This window comes from Osmerus mordax, chromosome 7 (genome assembly GCF_038355195.1).
Source record: "Osmerus mordax isolate fOsmMor3 chromosome 7, fOsmMor3.pri, whole genome shotgun sequence".
NCBI lineage: Eukaryota > Metazoa > Chordata > Actinopteri > Osmeriformes > Osmeridae > Osmerus > Osmerus mordax.
Genome location: NC_090056.1, coordinates 7365416 through 7386350, shown reverse-complemented (window position 1 = coordinate 7386350; position 20935 = coordinate 7365416). Strand labels below are relative to the sequence as shown.

Here is a 20935-nt window from a genome sequence, read left to right as displayed (position 1 = left end):
CCATTTTAGCACCCGAAGGCTCGGCCTGCATACAGCCATCTCAGACTGGCGAAAGAATGCAGGACCTTAGATGTCGACTCACAACGACGGGAGTGCCACAGCTATCTTGAGTGCTGCTTCATATTAAACTGGTCTGAAGTCAGGGCTAAATGTGGCTAGCGTGTGTAATCATATTACTGTCCCCTCATGGCCTAGATAAATTTAATTGGATGTAAGTCGGGCAGTTAAACTTGGTTGTATGAGCTGCGAACAGTTGCAAGCAACAAGAAAGGCCCTTGTTTTTACTGAGGTCTTGAATGCACCTAGCGTGAACCATTTGCACTGTGAGCAAGTATAAGTTACAAGATAAGGATACAATAATGTTGTTAAAGTGGCTCTCCAGGGAGTATTTTTATATCAACTCAGGAGGAGCATGAAGACTGATAAACAATAGGCAGAGAAACAGTCAAAATTAGACTCCGCTTGAAGCTACAATGCATTAGTATGGTAAACCATGGTACCTACTATTTTCTAAAATGACTCAACTTTGACTGAAACATCCATTTTATTTGTTAGCTTTTGGTTAAACAAATAACCTTAGATATTTTGAATTTAAATCTCAAGAATATTCCTCTAATCGTCGAGATTGTTCAGTCTGTTTGGCTGTAGAAATCGAATGGTAGACGAAATAAATGCTAATTACGTAAATATATAAGAGAATGTAGTCTATGGGTAAGTTTTGTTTTGTTTGTTGGGGACCCACAATACGCACACGACTTGGAACGTTGTAGAAATATGTCTTTTTTTTTATTACTTTTCCTAAATTATTTTAAAGCTAATGCCAGTTTTCTATTGGGGTTCCACTTAATATGGCAGATCGTGCCATCTATAAATCAAGATTTTTAATTCGTGACTGATATAACGGCATTTGACTTTCTAATTAACATTCAACTTCATCACAAAAAAACGAAGAGATTTGATTTTGAATATATTAAATTGAATCGGAGGTGAAATGCTTGACAGCAACATGCTTATCAAGAACTACAAATTAAATTAACGGAATTTCTGAAGAGTATGCTAACCTGGTGTCATATTGGGCGATCAACAAATCTTATGTGAAGTCACAAAAATAAGAAATAAGAATCTATTTCTCACCCCTTGACATTTTTCTATTCCTCAAATAATATAGGCAATGTTCTGCAGTTGAACAATTTTGATCAAACTCTTTTATAACATCAATTAAAAGTCAATTTTATTTAGTGTTATCAGGAAAATATTGTTCAAGTTCAAATAAGGCAAAACGTTTTGAAAATTAAAAGTTAATCAGTATACAAGCCACAAATAAGACTTTTAACCAGCACTGTGATCCAAGAAAACATAAAGGACAAATAGGACATGCCTTTGATGATCGGCCAGCAAAATGGGTCAATGCTCATCCAAGTTTTCACAGGTAAATTAAGTCAGTGTCCTTGAACCTGCATGACGCACGAGACTAATCCAATTATAGTATATTAGCACATGTCACTTATATAGAGAAAGACCCACACAACTAGTCAAGGAACACTCGGATATGAGTTTATGTGAAGGCCTAAAGAAGCCGCTGGGTATTCAGAAGAAACAGCATAATGTTTCTACCATAATCTAAAGGCAGTCTAAACGAAAACTCAGTAGCCTACACGCGTGGTCTACCAGTAATCTAAAGCACCAGTGGTTTCCGTTGTGGCCGTGTGGCCAGAACACTATACCTTTACAAAGACCTGCATCTGTACACAGACTGTATAGATCTCTTCTCCCAATTCAATGTTTTCCCTGAACACGGACACTCGAAATCTAGGGCTATATAGGCCATAGCTCATACTTGACCTTCAATTTGTGCGTTTGTCTACTCCCGCCTTAGTGCGGGCCTCTATTGGTGAGAAGGGGGTGAGGAGAAGCTATACAGCTATAAAACTTGCCCCACAACTCCGATGAGATTCTAAAAGATTGTGTAGGCTATACATTTAAGCATGAACCAACTGTGGTATGTGTTCCAAAATTGTCCGTGGTGCTATGAACCACAGACGCTAAAACGATCACCGAGTGGGTACATGACCCTACCATGACTGGGAATTAGATTATTCATATAATGAATACAGAACTACTAAAGGTTGAACATGAGTAGCCTACATTTAAAATCAGTCACCAGCGTCAACGATTTCTACTTAAACACACCATAAGAATTGCTTCCACACACCATAAATACAGTCCATGTCCTAGGCCTATATGTTAGTGGAGCATTATTCTCAAAACGCCATAATCTTGCTTCTATTGGACTGCCACAACTGCAAAAAAAGCAGTAGTAGTAAAGTCGACGTCGACTACACCAACAAGAAAGGCGGCCACTTTGAGAAACCAAGAAAAATAATAGCATGAAGAGATACTTTCAGTTTTGTAAAATTTAACAGAATGAGAAAAGACTAATACATCCTACTAAGGACTTCCCTCCCTCTCTTTCTCTCTCTCTCACACACACACACACACACACACACACACACACACACACACACACACACACACACACACACACACACACACACACACACACACACAGGAAGAACACACTCCTTCCCTTCCCTATTTCTTTAACCAGCACGGTGCCATAAACGGTAGTGGAGTGGCTGGGGGCCTAGACCACATGACACAAGTTCTCTGCGAAGGGCACGGAAGAGCTAACTGACCTTTGCGACACGGAGACAGGCCACCATAAACAGATTTAGTCAGTCTCAATGTCAAAAGTGCTTCAGAACATTAAATAGACACATTGTAAATATTGACTCTATCTGTAGGCAGATCTAAGACAGCCTACATAGAGAGAGAAATAATCAAGAGCTTGATACGTCCACTGTCATAACACTATTGCAAAGGAAATAGAAAATAACATTTACTGACATTCAGGGATCTACATGGGTTATTTAAGAAACAAGAAAATTATAGTTGTATATACGGCTGTGAACACCTGGTCAAGCGTTCCTGTAGACAACAATGTATTTGTGTTAGCACACATATATGATTTTTTCATGCATGTCGTTATTGGTCAAAACGATCAAACTGAACACCCAAACTCGAATTGGATCAGAGCATTAATGTTGTTAAGAGTCTTCAGGAGACACTAGCCTTTTTCTTACGTCTTTTTCCACACAACTCCTACTATTATAATTTCCCCCCAAGCCTTATTGTAGGCTACCGTGGCTCACTGAAGTAGCCTGGATTCAGGCACAAATACACTTGTGGAAATGTATTGGATACAATTAAAATATGGCATGCGTTGTGCTGTTTTTGATATGAATGTAAACGTTCAAGTCTCAAATTGATAAATCAATGTTCAACACGGAAATTCCAAGGATATCACATTAACAAGAGTCGTGTATCTGGAAAGAAAAATACCGTTGGATCTACACATGTGTTTTGATCATGCACAAACTAGCTAACTCATTCAGACCACTTTGGTTGAGCCATGACTCGGCCGCCAGAGTCGGCTTTTCACAGTTCACTGAAATGCCAATAACTGATCTCAACACAGAGAGAAAAAAACTTTTATTTTGATATGCCCTCACAAGACTGCATTTTGGACGGCCTGTATTGCACCTTAAAGGCTATTCAACTGATATTACAGCTTTCTTTAGTCTGTTGCTTTTCACCTCTTTTGCCAGTAGGGAGTGCTTTGGCCATCGGAAAGAAAGGTTTACGTGGCATAGGCCTATGTGTTACGCAGTGTTTTGTAGACCATGTAGCTTATGTAAAATCCTTATATAGAAAACAGGGTATTAGCATTTATTTATCTTAATAGCCATTTGAAAGGTAACCCGCAGCTACAAATATGTTAAGTAGTTGGGACTGCATCGCATTTCAGTGACAATAACCTAAACAATGTTTGATTTAAAAAAATATCCAAGCCATCGCAAACAAAAACGTGTCCTCACAAAGCTCTATTAATTACATTCAAGCCAATACGTCAGAATTACTGAAATAAGAAAACATTTGATAATTTTTCTATTACCTTCCCGAAATTGATAGATCCGTTAATCCGTGCCTATAAGCAAGCATCCGTTCAATGTTGCCACCGCATGCACATATTACTGGAAGTGACTTGTTGCTATAGCCTACTGTACTAGCAATGAGGCAATAACCAAGTTAACCAGTAATCATTTCAAAGACTATTTTTTATTGGAAACCTTGCATAAACATTCATGTCATTATTACTTTTACAAGACAATAGCAACCCTTACAAGCGCAAGGAAGGGAATGCAATATGACGAAATAAGGGAACAGTGACAAACACTTTCATATTGATATTATATTGAAATGGGATCTAGGCCTAGCGTCTACCATCCCAGTTCACATGATACAATCGGTATTACCTGCATGATACAATAATATAATCCTTACAACCGCAGATATGGAATGCGATATTTTACAAGACAACTCGGAGCAAAAACATAAAAACACTTACAATGAGACAGGGTATCATAAAAAAGGATGCAAATACTATAATGTTATATAATTTCCATAACCTACTTGTATAATGGTATAGAAGAGTACACGATGAGAGAAGGGACGTCCTAGAATATAGCGTACACAATACAACAAATAAACATAATTTGGGACACAATAACTAGAGTATATCAATAATAATAATGAAAATAATAATAATGATAATCAAATTTATATTTTTAAAGGCAATGGTAACAAATATTGAGTTTAGGATTATGCGACAATGGGCCTATTCAACGTATTACATTTGATCAGTTATTCTTCTTTAGCCTAGTTATAAGGGACAGAAAGTTGTCTGCGGACCGTTACTTACATTTCACATCACTAACATGCTGCAAATACATTTCACTGCTATAACATAGCTTAGGCGTTATGAACAATGCAGTGGAATTTCCAGGATCTGGTGCGCTCATTTTGTTGTAGGCCCAATACCTTAATTTTTTTGAACTTTTACCAATCAAAGCACCTGTTGATTTGATATGGGATTCCAGGAACTCTGTATATAGCTGAATACATTGTTAGAAATCAAAGGATCAATGATAGCAGCCCAGATTATTCAAACGGCAATCCTATAAACTATACACAGTTAATCAAATCCAGTCCATGCAATATGTTTTAGGGGGTTGAGAGGCGATAAAATAATGAATATATTTTCTTAAAAAGTTGTCAGCACCAGGGCAAATTCATGGCAAATACTGTTTCAATATTCTGCCATAAAGATACTAGCATGTTATTAGAGGTTTCCTTATCCCTATCCTCAGATCAGCGGCCTCAAGTCTGTTTCCTTTGCATGACCGTGAACGTGCCCAAAACACGTGACGAAATCTACAGTAAAGAGATAATGTTCCGCTCCCATAACAAGGGATCGCTGGGGATATATCAAACAACTGGGAAGTTATACTTAAGAAGACTCCAATGTTAAATGCGCGTGGCTTCAGAGGTATTGGCAAGGAATTCGACTGCGCATTTAGGCCTCTCTGTCCTCTTTGTGTTGCCCGCATGTTTATTTGTATGGTTTGTAAACTTGGCCTTATTTCATCCATATCCTGGCTGGCAAAAACACACCAACAGGTATCATAAGATAATAAATCACTTATCAAAACAAAGTGAGATATTCCTTAACAAAGATAGATTTTGTTCGGAAAACAGCCTTTAACCACCAATCTCACCATTTATGTAGCGCACACCATATGTGGCACGCAAGAGTATCATCTCACAGCTCATTGACGTCTATATATAGGTATGATACTACAACACAAGGACAGTCCAATTCTGCGTTGAAGTTTATATTTTAAAGTTTGGACAGAAGTATCATCTTGGTCGTTTGCATTGTATAGCAACATTTTAAGCTTCCTGTATTTTTCTAAACTTGACGGACGTCTAATTCAGCCTGCTTTCATCGGAGGGGTAGAAGAGTGCATGCTTTTTAAGACTACTTGGAGACCAACAGGCCCTAGCCTATGCCTGCCAATTGATTACCCTTTTGTCACATCCCTAAAAGTAGGCCAATGCTTGCTCCCTTAGCATGAGTCTCTTCTTCTTCATGCGCCGGTTCTGGAACCATATTTTAACCTGTTGGTCGCTGAGGTTTAGACGGTCGGAAAGCTCCCTCCGCCGCTGCCTGGTGATGAACTCATTGAGCATGAATTCGCCCTCTAGCTCCGCCAGTTGGAGTTTGGAATACGGTTTGCGTTTCTTTCGGGTCCGCGTGTGCATCGGGTACCACGGGGCACCTGGAGGGGGCATACAACGGATTAGTCACAGCAGTTGCACAATTCACGGTCACCTCCAAGGCTATACTCCATTTGGTGGGACTTCCTGTGAACAGAGCACATCACACTTGGCTTGTTGTGATCTTTATCTAGGGATTCCACACGATGTAGGTCTGTGTAGATGAACACACTTCTACAAGTTCAGCCTCCAACCTATTGTTTGTCTATACATCATTAGACCACCAATTTACAGTGCTTTGTGTCACATGAAGTTTTACTGTTGCAGTAAAGCAACATTAACGCGATAATTAAATCTTGCTTGCAAATACCCCTACTTATTTGCGAGTTCCTAGGCATATTAAACAACTACAAAGTACACAAAGGCAGATATTAATGCGGTTTACAAGTCATTAAAACAATAGCTTCTCAAATTGATGCAGTCATCCAAAGCGCTACACCTCTTTAAATCACAGCAAATAATTTGGCCGAAGGTGTCTCATTATCTAGACTAAAATGATGCATTTAAACAAAGCTTGTTCGGATCACTTTGTATTTCACATAGGTAGGCTACAAGCAATCGCAGTCATATCTCTTGCTTTGAATGCATTGCTGTACACAAATGGTTGGAGTGTGGGGCATTTTAGGGCAACCCCTAGCGGCGTTTATCTACCACGCAAGTCGCCTGCAGGCAAATCAAAACAGCTGCATGTGCATCATGAAACCGAATGTGGAAACACGCCCTGGCTGGAAGCTATTCATGTGCCTCTAGGGTAAACAATATGAGTGACCATGGTTTGGGGTCTATTAGTAGGTGTGATTGAGAGAACATAGATGAAACCCACCTCCGCCTGCAGAAATGTTGCTGGAGTGGTTTCCCGGAGACACCAGGGTCTGTGAGTCGCTAGATGAAGGCTTGCTCCCCTCATTGAGCAGCGAAGAACTAGAGTCGGATTCCAGAGACTGGCAGGATGGCGGATCTTGTGTGAGTTGCTCGGTCCCATAATCATACTTGGTAAAAGCCCCACTACTGCTCATTCCACTGTGCATCCCGTGATCAGATGTTAGGGATGATGTGTCTCTCGCCCTATCCTCTCGTTTGAGGTTGCTGCTGCCACCTGAGCATGGGTCCCTGTTTCCTCCGATATTGCTATAGTAGCATTTACCTTCCTCCGGCCGAGAAATTTCACACGATCGGTTAAAAGAAGGGTTAATAGAGACGGGGCTGCTAAAATAGGATTGAGAATATCCATTGCACGGCTCCGATGGGTTCCACGGGAGGGAGCATACATTGTCCCTTCTCGGGTAGGATAGAGATGGTAGCCCCGCCAGTTGTCCTCCTGAGGCTCTAAAATTCGGGAAATAAAAAGTGTCCCCAGTGTGGATATTTACCAAAGGTCCCACAAACCCTGGATTAAGGAGATTATGCTCGCCCATTTCCGCGGGCCCGACCAGCAGCTTCTAGTTTATTGCAATCTGACATTTAACGTAGTTAAACCTGGAGGGCCACCGGATTGGTCATCCGCAAGTCATGTGATTAGGTTTACTTACTCTACTCGTGGTACCACCCACTTGGTCCATCTCAGACAAAACAAAACATTAACTTCTATATTACGCAGGTTTATATGCTTTTTAAAAATACCATAAATGTTTTATTTTAAAAACTAGAATCGGGTTTTTATTCACTGAAAGCATGCAGAGTCCAAAACGACTACTCTTTTAGGCCCATACTCTACTGTACAAATATGCGGAACTGTCTATAGCCTCGTTTAATGTCTTTATTAGCTGGCAAACGTTTTAAAATATGATTTCTTATGAAAACTATTTATTCTCCCCGCAGGAGAGGGTGCATATGACATCTTGTTTTCGAACAAATTACGGTAGAATTCAGTGTCATATAAAGCTGTGATGTCCCTATTTTACAAGCTTGTTTTAAGAAAAGACTGATGCTCATTGCTGCTCTATACTCATATTTACAGTAAAGGGGTCAACAGGTTGAAACCATTGGCTCTGTAAAAGAAGACGATATTCTATAAGGTTACTTTAAGAGGGTATATTTCACATAATATTCTCTCGTACACCTCACATGAACAACTTTAACAGATCCCCCCTATAAACGTTGGGAGCCAAACTCTGGTGGGATTGTTATACTCTCGCAATTCTTTTATATGAATTTTACAAGGTAGCACAGGGCACTTAACAGATTCAATCAGCACTGAGGCTCTGCTCTACATTTCATTAATTAGTTGATTTGTCGATATAACTCTGGATATGCCTACTCTACAAACGTATATACCTATTTTATACCATATTTTAAATAACGCAAAAAAAACATATATCCTACAAACAAAACAACAACAATAACAACAACCTTTTTTTAGCCACTGGACTAGTGGGCTGCAGAAAAATCCCTTTTCCATATTTCACAGCTTTGAGATACTCAGTCAAACGCTTGCGTATTAATTCCGGTGTGGTCTTTGGGTCACTCACATTCCCCAAATATAGTCTGCCATGTTTCAAACATATCTCTATGGTAGGCAACAATACATCATGTTGTCTATTTCTAACTCTGGTCTACAGATGCTGACATCAATTGCATTTAAAATATCTGGAAATACTTAACCAAACGTTGCGTGCGCTTTCTTCGACATAGCAAGTCTTCTAAGTCTTCCTCTACACAGGATATAGGATACTGACTAAATCCCAAATTACATCATGCGTCCCCCCTTTTCCATTGATAAAAGCTACAGAATGTATACAGATTCAGGTTTGCAACCATGTAGAGGATGTAGAAGAATATATGCCTTAAATGCTTAGATTGATAGGGTTTGTGGAATTGGCTTTACTCATTACATCAAGGGTGCTAAAGTTGATTAAATATCGTCTGGCATATATCTCAGAGCATATGCTTACTGTATGCTTAATGCATATTAACGTTCAAGGGCAACTGAAGTGCATGGAACAAGACATCACGTTATTTAACTTTTAATATAGCTAATTTATTCACGAAACTCTCATGATGAAGGACATACACTGTGAGACCACATTGCAATTAAATTGCTGTTGCATTAGGCACGTTAGTAAAAAAGTTTTGCCTAAAACATTGAACATATGCATTTTTTCATATAAAGATTATAAAAATATAAAAATAAAAACGCGTGATTATAATTATACGAATTTACAATATATTTAGGTCAACAGAATCAATGCTTGCGTCAAATATGTGCTTTATCTGCCTGTTGAAGCGCTCAGAAATGTGCTAAGAAACTGCCAAGAACTTGTTATCTGAGAGAAAACGCAGTAAATTAAACATTAGTTGGATAACGATGTGCAACTCCACAGTTATTGGATAGGCCTGGTCACAAGTGATATCTTGGAGGGCCTAAAGGTAACGAGTCGCAATCCCTAAATAGAACGATATCGGTGACAAGGACGCCCACATGCGTTTTAGCCCTGATAGGCCTGCACAGTTTGCCTCTCAAACCATTCCACCATGTGATAACTAGTTAACGTGTCTTGCAATGCTGAGCAACATCATGCATAAATGTTTTACTTTCTGAGATGGCTCAACACCCCATCAGGGGCGTGGTGGAATACGTTCAAAACTTAGTATTATCGATTTGCAATTCAAAAAGAAATACCAATATCACAATCAACAGAGAAACATTTTGTTCACAACATAGCAGACTCGCCCTTACCCAATACTATATATCTCTGTGTACACCTGCTCCAATACGTCTTCAATGATTCAACTTTACCTCGAGGAGAATAGAGACCGGGTGTTTTCCTTAACGCTCTGTCGCAGCAATAACACCACGCCTTCGAGAATCCAGCTACTTCCACAGAACGGGATTTCATGACAACACTATTGATTTTCGTTGGCAGATTGATAAAGAGTAAACTCTTGTCACTTGTGGAACTACAGAACTCGCAGTACACGGGAGAAATTTCGCAGGTTTAGAAAAAAAATGCAAAAATTGGTTGGCAAATGTGTTAAGCAGTTCAAGGTCAGTGTCTAGTGCACTGTCTGCTCCTATTGAAATTGCTGTCTCGTAATCCCTGGGTCTGTCCAGACAGGGCAATAGCGTAAACAAAGGTTTTTTTCCCCCCCTACTTTGATTTTGTCCAGACAGTTACGACCTCAAAGTGCAATGTTTTTTACGTTTCCTTTAAGGAAGTCTTAGACCACCAAGAATGGCGACGAACAAAAGTGTTGGCAAAGTTGAACAATAACATCTTACTTTCAATATTGAATTATTTAGGCAATGTGAGTCATTTAGCCGACGTAAATAGGAAATCATTCTCGGAAAGTGAGCGGTCCACGGTCACATTCTATTTCGCATTTTACTACATAATTTTAAGATCAAGTAGCAATAGAAAACAATTTCTTTGTATAGGACTATGCGCTCAAAACAACAACATTCACTAACCAAGAAGTAAAGCAAACTTTTGAACTTGACCGTAAATAAAGGTGACTTACATTCTACCAGACACACATTGATGACTGCTGATTTATCAACATTGTCTGTGGTGACCAAAACATTGAGACAGTAATAATTAAGCCAAATGTTCATGAACGATTAATTTTTGAGATAGTCAATCCAAATGTATCAACAAGCGTGTAGGAATATAATTGATGGTGTGATTTATTGTGTTGTGGAAAACGACGTGTGGTTAGGCTATTTAGTTAGTTTATTTGAATGTGTGTTTGTGTGGGTGTTTGTGCTTGTGTTTGTACGTCATGTCAGTGAGATAATTTAGATAACATATATGATTCAACATACCATTAGACAAACAAAAAGACATTGCACAAAATAATTGATAACTATTAAATGAGCAATTAAATAGTTAACTAATACACGCAAATACCCATCTGGATATAAAAAGTTCAAGACAATATTTCAACCGAAGCAATAACATGGGGGATAATGCCAAATACAGGGCTAACCTTCTTACAATGCTTTCTCATACTTGTCTTATTTTTTATGTGGCTTAGTATATTCTTATTAACAACAGAGGTAGCCTAAAGTGCCAGTGAGAATTTAACCTAAATTTGAAGTGAACCTCGGCCAGAAGAGCAGAATATATGCAGGCCTAAAGACGAGTTGATAAATACGTGTCTAAAAATTTGTTTATTTGTTAAAACACCGCCAAATTCAGAGATATTTATTGACTAAATAGCATAATTCAATAATTTTGGAGATATCAAATGATTGGGCTATCTGTTATATATTTAAGTAATTCTTTGTAAAAAAAAATATATGTATTATCTAACGCAACAGGATGTTGGAACTAGAAATTGGAACTAGAAATACTATTGAATATTAGATTGAACAAATTAAACTCCAAAACACTGGTAAATTCACAAATCCTGATGGACAGGCCTACAGTCATAAATCCAACTTTAAGGCCTACTTGATTTCACCAAAGACTACAAACTCTGATTAACAAATAGGTAATACTGTTATTTAGATTACATATCTTATGTGTTCAGATAATTTGCCATGTTTTTTTTTTATTAAATAGGCTTTTTTATTTTATATATTTGTTACAATCAAGATAAGTCGTTCAGTAATTAATGATTGAACACTAACAAAAAGCAAATCACACTTCCTGATACTTTCACCTTGCCACCACCAGAGGTTATCAGCCCCCTTTCTCATTGCTTAGCCTCCGCTCTCATACACAAGACCAATGTACGGTCTGACGACACACTGGCTTGACGACTCTGTAGTCTGTCAAAGCAGTAAAAGAAATCAGCAGCAACTTTCACTGACATTTTGTTTCATACATTTTGGGCATGATAATCATGTAGGCCATCTTCTTTATTTATTTGAGTTCAATTGTTTGATTTCGGAATATTACTCGGTGAAATAATATATGAAAGATGATAGCCTATTCATTATGCATAATTTATATTTCATATTTGGAAGCGGCTGAGTTTAACCGCATCTTAAATACTTAACACAAACTAGTGTAGGCCTAATTCCTATTTGATGCAAATTCAGATGGTTGGTAGGAAAATTAAACAGTTCTCATTTATTTTGATTTTCTTAGATAATTGGAATTTCTTTTGAAATCAACTCATTGTGCATGATGAAATTGGATAATGAATGAAAAAGAAAGACCCTCAAAAATACCTATATCTGCAAGTAGTCCAAGTATTTTTTAGAGGTTTCAGAATTCAAGGCCTACCTTAACATCAACATTGCCAACAACCAAACTTACTCCATGCTTATCTTCCAAACGCAGTGAATACACGCCGCCATTTTCGATGCCATAATCCTAGAAAATGCAATGTAATCCAACATCCAATATTTTGATACATATGTCTACACACAGGTCCTTCCAACCAACTAAAACTAACATTTAAACGGCACGAAACTCTGCACGGTAACAAAAACTTTCCATCATGTATTTGTGGGCCAATACATGTAGCTTATCCAAGCACCCATTGTGAAAAAAGAAAATGGCCATACCTTTAAACGTTTTACTTTGGGCGATGTCGTTTTGTAATTTCCTCTCACGGTGAGCCATGACAGATACACTGCGCGCTGTGGTGTTGGTGTGAGACGTCAGTGCTCTACCTGTCCTTCGTGGTCAATAACACACACCTCATGATGATGAGTGAATGAAACCATTGGTGGTTTGAGAGGCATGAGGAGAAGAAACCACTTTGAGAGGTGCTCTGTAAAAACACAAAAAGAATAGAACCCAAATGTGAAAGGAATGCTCTCACGGATGGTCAGAAATGCTCAGGTCAGAGGATATCCTCTTTTTATGTATTTATGGCACGTCATTAAGTCTAGCTGTCTAGACAGGGAAATAACACCTTGTTTGCCTGCAAACAAACCACGGGCATTGGTGCCCAACCCCCTATTTACTATTCACAAGCTGCTGTGATGTCAAGGTCAAAGTGACTGCATAGTCACGGTCAAGGGTAAAATGCAAGATGGTAGTACTCCCCGAATAAATAAATATTATATAAGAACACACTGAGTCTCCTATCACTGATAAGGTTATTGTAAATACAAATACAGGTTTATAATATACCAACTAATCTGACGTTTGGCATAGCATATACCTCAAAGGTGAGGGACTGACAAGTGTGACCATCACAAAGCAATAGCACTTAATTCTTGTAATATGGAATAACATAGACATAATGCAAAATATGACTAACGAAAGTTAGAGCAACGCGATAGCCTTACCTAAACTATTAATTTGCAATAGGCCTATGTGATTTTCCTATTAATATAGAAAGTTATCTTTATCTTAATTATCGCATTGGCATTCAATTGTTGAATTGAATTTAGCCTATGTTCGTTCTATAGATAATTCAGAATCTGACTATCCAATCACGTCGACCAATTGCACGCACGCTATTTCGAACAACTGTTCGGCAGGAACTTGTTGCATTTTAAAGAGAAAAGTGTAGAATCTTTAGAGCTGCAGTGTTATAAAAGAGCGAGTGTGTCATGATTGTGTGTGTGTGTGTTCATCGCTTGAGTAAAAGCGTCTGGTACATGCAATTGTTCTTCTGTCTATGACATCCAGCTCTAGACGCAGAAATGTCAACAATAGCCTCTTTAGTAATATCCGGATATAGATATAGTCGTTCATGATATATTAATAACAATGTTGACATTTTTGAAACTATGAAATTAGGCTAGGCCTATATATATTATGCAGGTGGACGTCCCCAGGAAATCTTTAAATTGTTGGCCTATACGCCATGTAGGCATATGTCTTTCATCTTAGACTTAGAATGTGTTACTGATAAACAATCTAAGAATAAAAAATCAGTGAATGGAGCACAAATAAGGCACCATTGCATATTTGTCCATATGAGGCCTACAGAAAAACCATATGGCCTACTGTAGACCCGCATTTTGCCGTGGGTTTAGACAGATCCCCTCCGTCTATGGATTACACTATTCTATATAATTATATAATCTCCCTTTGGCAGTTTTGGAGAAAAATGCTCTGGATTCAGAGGGACGATGAAACAAGTATCACGATTCTACAGTCCCAACATAAGTGTGTGAATAGGTGAACTGAATGCATGACAACATGTTACAATTCCCACTCACAACACATTTTGGTTTGGTGACAATGCTTAGGATAATAGTGTAGAAGCCAACATGTGTGTAACGTCAAAGTATAGCATACTTTGGATGCCTGGGTGATTCTCATGTGCGGTTATGCTGCTGCTGGGTTTTAACGTATATGCGGACCCAAAGTACAGCCACTTCTTATAACCACTACAGCACTAACCCGTCTATAACTACACGCTTTCAGCAGAATCACCATAAAAGATAATTTCAGCCCACTGTTTTCAATAATACCCATCTATGGCCACCACCACTGTCTTTTGACTTATAACAAGCCGCCATCATCTGCCACCGAGAGGACTCCTTGATCTCATACTGTAAGATTTCATAAAAGACAGTTTGACGTTGAATATACCAATGCACCAATCTCAAAGTTATAGATCAGCTGACAACACTCCGATGGATTCCCCCAGTGTAATTTTTTAGGAGTTCTGTCCTAGTAGGTCAACTTCTGTGGGCACCTGAGTGGCTACATTCCTGTCCTTACCTTGTAGGCCTTTCATCTATATTCATTTGAAGGGATGGATACGATGGACTTGTAGCTCAAATTCATCCATAGAGGGATGAACCTCACGTTCAGACGTGAGGTTAAGCAAATAAATGATTTTCGACTGACATAAGTAAAATCATATTCATAGTATTTATTTATTTATGAAACACGTTACCAGTACGTTAGTCAACACCACAATACAATTCACATACTGCACGAAAGACTGCTTACAATGCGCGTGATCATCTCAAATGCTACACTAAGAACAGAGAACCAAATAAAACGATTGTGCATTTCTGTGTAATACTTACTGACTTTAATTTCTTACAATCATTCCAGTTGCATGGCAGATATCCTTCACTGATAAAGGAATACATTTAGATTTTGAAACATTCCAAATTTACAGCCCTGTCATACGAGATAATACGAATTAAATAATAAAGGCATTGCACTGTACAGATTAACAATGTAGCCGCTTCGCTTTACTCTCGGCTGAAGAAGCATGTCCCACAAAGAGATAGCCTATAACTTTTGAAATCCGGAAGGCTTTTTTGGTACAAAACCATTGTATCATCATTGGCCCCCAAAATATATTTTTTGGGGTAGTTGGCTGAAAGAATCTCATATAGTGAAGACACCAGGACCACTTGTCCATAATGCAATACTTTCTCTCCATCTGAATGGCATGAAAATATATTTATTTATTTATGTAGTTCAGCCTGTTCAACAGTAAATCTTGGAAATGTGATTAGGCCTAATCCCATCGAGGTTGGCTTGAGAGAGAGAAAAAACACGAAATCCTTGTGTCATTTTGAAATACAGATATCATTTAAATATTATATATTTATATATGTACATTCATATAAAACAAAGTTTAACTGAATCCTTAATATTTTCACAGTTTTTAGAGCATTTCTCTAAGTTGAAAAAAGGAGCGATGTTGGCGTTGGTGTGTGGACCGATGAACTTAAATAGAAAAAACATTGCCGAAGTGTTCTTCAAACATAATTTTTCGGTTAGAGGTAAATCATTCATTTAGAGATTTTGATGATATCAATTGCAGGGATTGCCAGATATCAATCAAGTAGTGTGCATGTGATTATTAGTCTTGGATTTACTGACAAATTTCTTCTCCTTCACTCGTCGGTTCTGGAACCAAATAGTAACCTGGCGCTCAGAAAGGTTGGTTGTGGCGGAGATGCGTCTTCTCTTGTCTTTGGTGATGAACTTGCTGGCTGCATACTCTTTCTCTAGTTCCTTCAGCTGAAGCTTCGTGTAAGGAACCCGCTTCTTGCGTCCACGACGATAACTGCTGACCTCAGGCTGCAAGGGGACTACATCTGCGAAAGAAGAAGAAGGACAGTTTTTACGCACGGAAGGACAAAGCCGTTCCTTAAATAATTTCTTACTAATGTTGACTATATAGCACTTACACATTTATTATGTACTACCGTTTATTAGAAATGTCTGTTTGTGTCAATTATTTTCATTCAAATAGGCTGTGAACTCATTCATAGGCCTATATGTGTTAACAACCATCAGTACGTGGCTAGATTGATGAAGCAAACACGCAATGTTGTAGATTCGGTCAATCTAATATTGTATCTTTTTTATTGTTCTAAAGTAGCATTTTTCTTCTTAATCAATGAATTATATGTCTGTAATTGTTAAGGTAAGCCTTAGTCCACCTTTAAAGCACCTGCTACTAATTCTCGTCAATTGGTGATACATTGGACAGAAGAGCCGCTTTCAAAAAAGTTACATTTGGCCTGTGAATGAAAGACAGTCTAAAACACCTGTCTACCCTGTTACAAAAATAATCATTCGTGAGATCCAAATAGAATTCTCTGGTCTAGAAAAAAAATCGTTTAGGCCATAAATGGTTATTTGATAGACTAAAATTATGGAACTTTACGTTCCTAAAGGGGATTATGAGGAACGCTTAGGCCTAGGCTACATGTCTATTCTTTTGTTACATGGTTCTACATAGGACTGGCCTACTGTTCATGATATTCGTGCTTACAATGAATCTTACGGCAAACATCTAGCGTATTCATTTATGCAACATTTCCGGTTTCCCGACGATCGTCGTCCGACCATCGTTCGTGCCACGTTAGCTTAAATATGCCTTTCCCGAAAGCATCGTTACTTAAGTTGCACGTTAAATCCATCGTCAAGTAACGACGACTTCAGACCAATTGTTAGTCCATCATAACATGCTTGTTGCTGCTTTTGCACTCTACCTCCTTATTTAGCAGGCGAGAAATGACTCCCAATCACTTGAATGTTTCGAAACATTAAACTAAATCGATGCTCTTCAGACCAATTGTGGAAGGATTACATGTAAAACAAAAGTCAGAGAATAATCTAAATAATGTCAGGTTTTAGTATGCCTGTTTATTTGCGACATGAAATCAAAGTGAAGTTAAATTTAAAAAAATACAATACAATTACTGGTTTATCCAAAGAAAGTTAGAGCCTATGGATCATGGCTAGCTTTTGATTTGCATGGACTATTTTGGCCACAGATTAAAACAAGTTTTACCCACCAAGCTTTATTCTCATCACTGACCAATCAGCTGTGTCTTTCCCTCAAACTTTTGGGTAAACAATTGTTTAATTGTAGTAAAAGAAGTGGTGTCACGTAGGCCTAATTGTGGATAGTAATTCGGAGTTTGAGTGGCAAAGTAGGCAACGGCGCTTCTAAAAATAATGCGACGAGGATATCTTATCTTAGAAGATGCATATGCAAATACAGTATTGGGCTTTTTGGATGGTTGAATAAGATTCCATAAAGCAGACCGCCCCCCCCCCCCCCCCCACACACCCCCTGCATGCACTTTCTAACGATGGATTTACGTGCTGGTTTAGGATCCAGACGTACCTCCGTAGTTAGAAAGTCAGATCCAACTGCATGTAGCCTACGTGCATCATCATATGACCAATTTTATCAGGAAACCTGGCCCAGGGCAAGCTATAACCTATAGGTACTGTACGCCTGGCGTGCACAGGAAAACCAACTACTATGTTTGGATAAGCTATGTAACTGGGGAAGTTTTAGACAAGCACTCTGCAACATAAGGTAACGTAAAATAAAAGTCTGTAAAGTAGCCTACAACACCGTTATTAAAGACCAAATGATGACAAAACGCAAACAATTGAATGCAATGTTAGAGTTACCGTGGAGAAAGCCCACAATATATTTCTTAATCAGCCGAAATCTTAGCTGTACCATTTCCAAATTTGGTTAGCGCAAAAAATGGATTCACCGTCTGGATTCACCTCAAATTATTTAGTTTTAATGTTAACAATATTGTTTGGGGGGGCTTTTCACAAGCCTCCCAATTATGTGGTGTAGATGCACATAAGACGGCAAGCCAGGTAGACATAACCTTGAAAGGTAAAATTATAAAGTGCTTATTTAGCAGTCTCTTTCATCAAAAACTGGAACCTACAACCTCTAAATCTGCAGGCAAGTGCTCTACCACGGAGCTATATCCAGTGAAGCTGCATTGGGTCGTGAGACATATCCCAACACAATCACAAATCCTACGTGTTTTTCATGGGATATGAGACATATGAGACATTTTTAAGTAGTGTTGAGATACTGAGCCAACATTGAGCATATCAAGATTAAATACTAAAATGTTTACATTTAAAGAAGAGAGGCATTAAGTTCAAAGTTTCTAACCCTAACCCTCATGACAGTGATAATCTGGTATTTATTTTATTAATGTGTAGTAAGTATTCAATGGGTTATGGACGAATGTGTAAAAATATAACTTAACTTAAAATCCTGCAAAAGCTCATGCAAATACATACGGGGCTTGAAGAAGGAGGGGGCTGTGTGTTTGTGTAAGTGTTTGTGTTAGTGCATGTGTGCGTGGGCGCGCGTACGCGTGCGCTCGCTCCCGTGCTTTCGTGGCTTCCTCTGTGTGTTTTTGAGGAAAAGGGAGCAAAATGGCGTGTGGGAAGTAAGGGTAACGGTTCAGCACCTCCATATCCGAAATTCATTTACGTACAGATTTCATAAAGGTGATAAAACCTAGTAGTAAATGAAGCATTCTAGTAAACACTGTGTAAACAGCATACTGACCGGTTATGGCCTCAGTGTCCTTTATCATATATCAGATATGAATGTGGTTATTACAAAAGAGAAAAACAGTTTTTAAATAGCTATGAGTTGGACTGTAGTAATGAGATACACATGGAGCACAGATTTTATTACGGAAATGTCACAAGCGAATGGAAAATTGATCCTGTCATATGCAAAGCGTCCTCGACACATTGCAGAGCGCTGCTGACAAAGATTCGGGGATTTATTGGCACAATCCAAACAGTAGCTTACTGGCTGCGTTATCATGGAAGGGGCAAAGGTACGCCATTCTGTCTCTTACTAACCTGCGTGACTGGCTCATCATATGACATAGAAATGACCATGCTGAAATAAAATGTTGAGTTTAGGAATACTTTGAATACACACAGTAGCATTAACAGGCACACTCTGTCACCAATAATGGGTCACAATGGGTTGGCTATTTATTTTGTGATCAGCTCTTAATCATATTTTGCAAATGCTCCGTTGGATTGTTATTGAGACAAATAGATTTACAGATAAATACATTTACATCTCCTACGGTAAATTCAAACGCCCAGACGATCAAGATTAACACGTTTGCCATGTGAAGACCAAGTGTCTTAATTCGATGCAAAGATAGTTCTCAAAATATTGAGAACTTCATCATATTTAATTATCATCTTAATCATATTTTGCAAATATAGATACGACATTGCAATAAAATATAATGTAACTACAAAGCAGGTAACAGTATGACTGTAATGGTAATTGTTTCAAAATAGACCGTCCAAATGTGTCGAAATGTAGTTTAAAGTTACAAACAAAAAAAATATATTAAGTAAATGTTCATACCTGGAAATGGGGATTTCCATAGATGAGAGGACTGTGTTTGTTCCTTGGAACAGTACACCTGCCCATCCCAGCCATTAGACAGAGCCCAATGCTGGTAGCCTTCCATGGGAATCAAAGCGTCGTGCCGAGGTTCGGGATGGGCACTAATACTGGGTACAACCGATACATCTAGATATCCTGGAACAGCTTGATAAGAACTGGCAAAACTGGGATAGAATGCGAACTCTTTCGCCCGGCTTGATAGCTCTTCCGTTGGCAAAGCTGTACTTGGCTCTGCATATTTCTCTGCGGGATGGTATGAGCAGGGTTTTTGCTGCAAGTTCACGTTGTGCGAATGAGATAATCTACAACCGTAATAAGGGTTTCCAAATGGATAACCGTAGCCCAGAGAAGCACTGGATGAAGTTTGCGTAGCAGGACACTGGCGACCGGTGTCTGGGGAAGAAATATCCGAGTATACGGAGCCTTGGTGGGTCGCTATGGTGCCCGAGTGTCGCCCCAAGGCGGGGTGCGACATCAGGTCCCTGCAATGAGTAGCAGGGCAATTCCCGCTCAGTCCCTCCATTGTTTGGTTTTTATTCTGGTTATTTTCATTCGGGCTTTTTTCATAAACGTACATCAAGGTGTCCGCCCAGCGTGGATGCAGAACCAGCGAAGTCGTCATATCAGGGGCTGCCGATGCTTTTTAAAAGTCGACTACTCCAAGACCGACACCTCATTTCCAACTACATTTTACGCAGGCGCATGCGCACCCACAGCCCGTGTGTCCAGTTCATTAAGGCTATGGCACGTGATATGCTAACAAGTCCTACGAGATTGGACTAGTGAGTGGGGGGAGGAATAGCCCTTTAAAGTACCACTCGCTGACCATGTCGCCGCTTTTTCCAAATGAATACAAAGTCTTATCATTGGTTGAACCCACCAGACAAATATCCTTAAAGGGAAGGTTGGTTACCTTTGTAATAGAAAAACGAAAACAATCTGCAGCTTTTGGCCGACTCAGAATTCCAACCTATTGGAAGAAAAAAAAGATCTACTCTGAACACTTGATTGCATGTTGATTTTAATAATAAATATGTTTTAAGAAACAGAGACAGACACACGTATATACAGATCTAGTGTTGGCAATTCTGTTTGGCTACTTATACAACCTATCGTATTCTACTATAATGCAAAACTTGAC

At 38.8% G+C, this 20935-nt stretch overlaps 2 protein-coding genes across 2 annotated transcripts; both read right to left on the bottom strand.

The window, feature by feature from the left end:
• Positions 1–5872: 5872 nt before the first annotated feature.
• Positions 5873–7655, bottom strand: hoxc12a (homeobox C12a). Its single transcript, XM_067240517.1, has 2 exons — positions 7064–7655; positions 5873–6242 (listed from the first exon to the last, which is right to left on the bottom strand). Exons 1-2 carry the CDS (start codon positions 7653–7655, stop codon positions 6004–6006), a joined length of 831 nt encoding a protein of 276 aa, XP_067096618.1. The 3' UTR covers positions 5873–6003.
• An 8247-nt stretch (positions 7656–15902) lies between these two features.
• Positions 15903–20416, bottom strand: hoxc13a (homeobox C13a). The gene is made up of 2 exons (XM_067240115.1): positions 19753–20416; positions 15903–16162 (listed from the first exon to the last, which is right to left on the bottom strand). The coding sequence occupies exons 1-2, from the start codon at positions 20414–20416 to the stop codon at positions 15903–15905; spliced, it is 924 nt and encodes a 307-aa protein (XP_067096216.1).
• Positions 20417–20935: the final 519 nt, after the last annotated feature.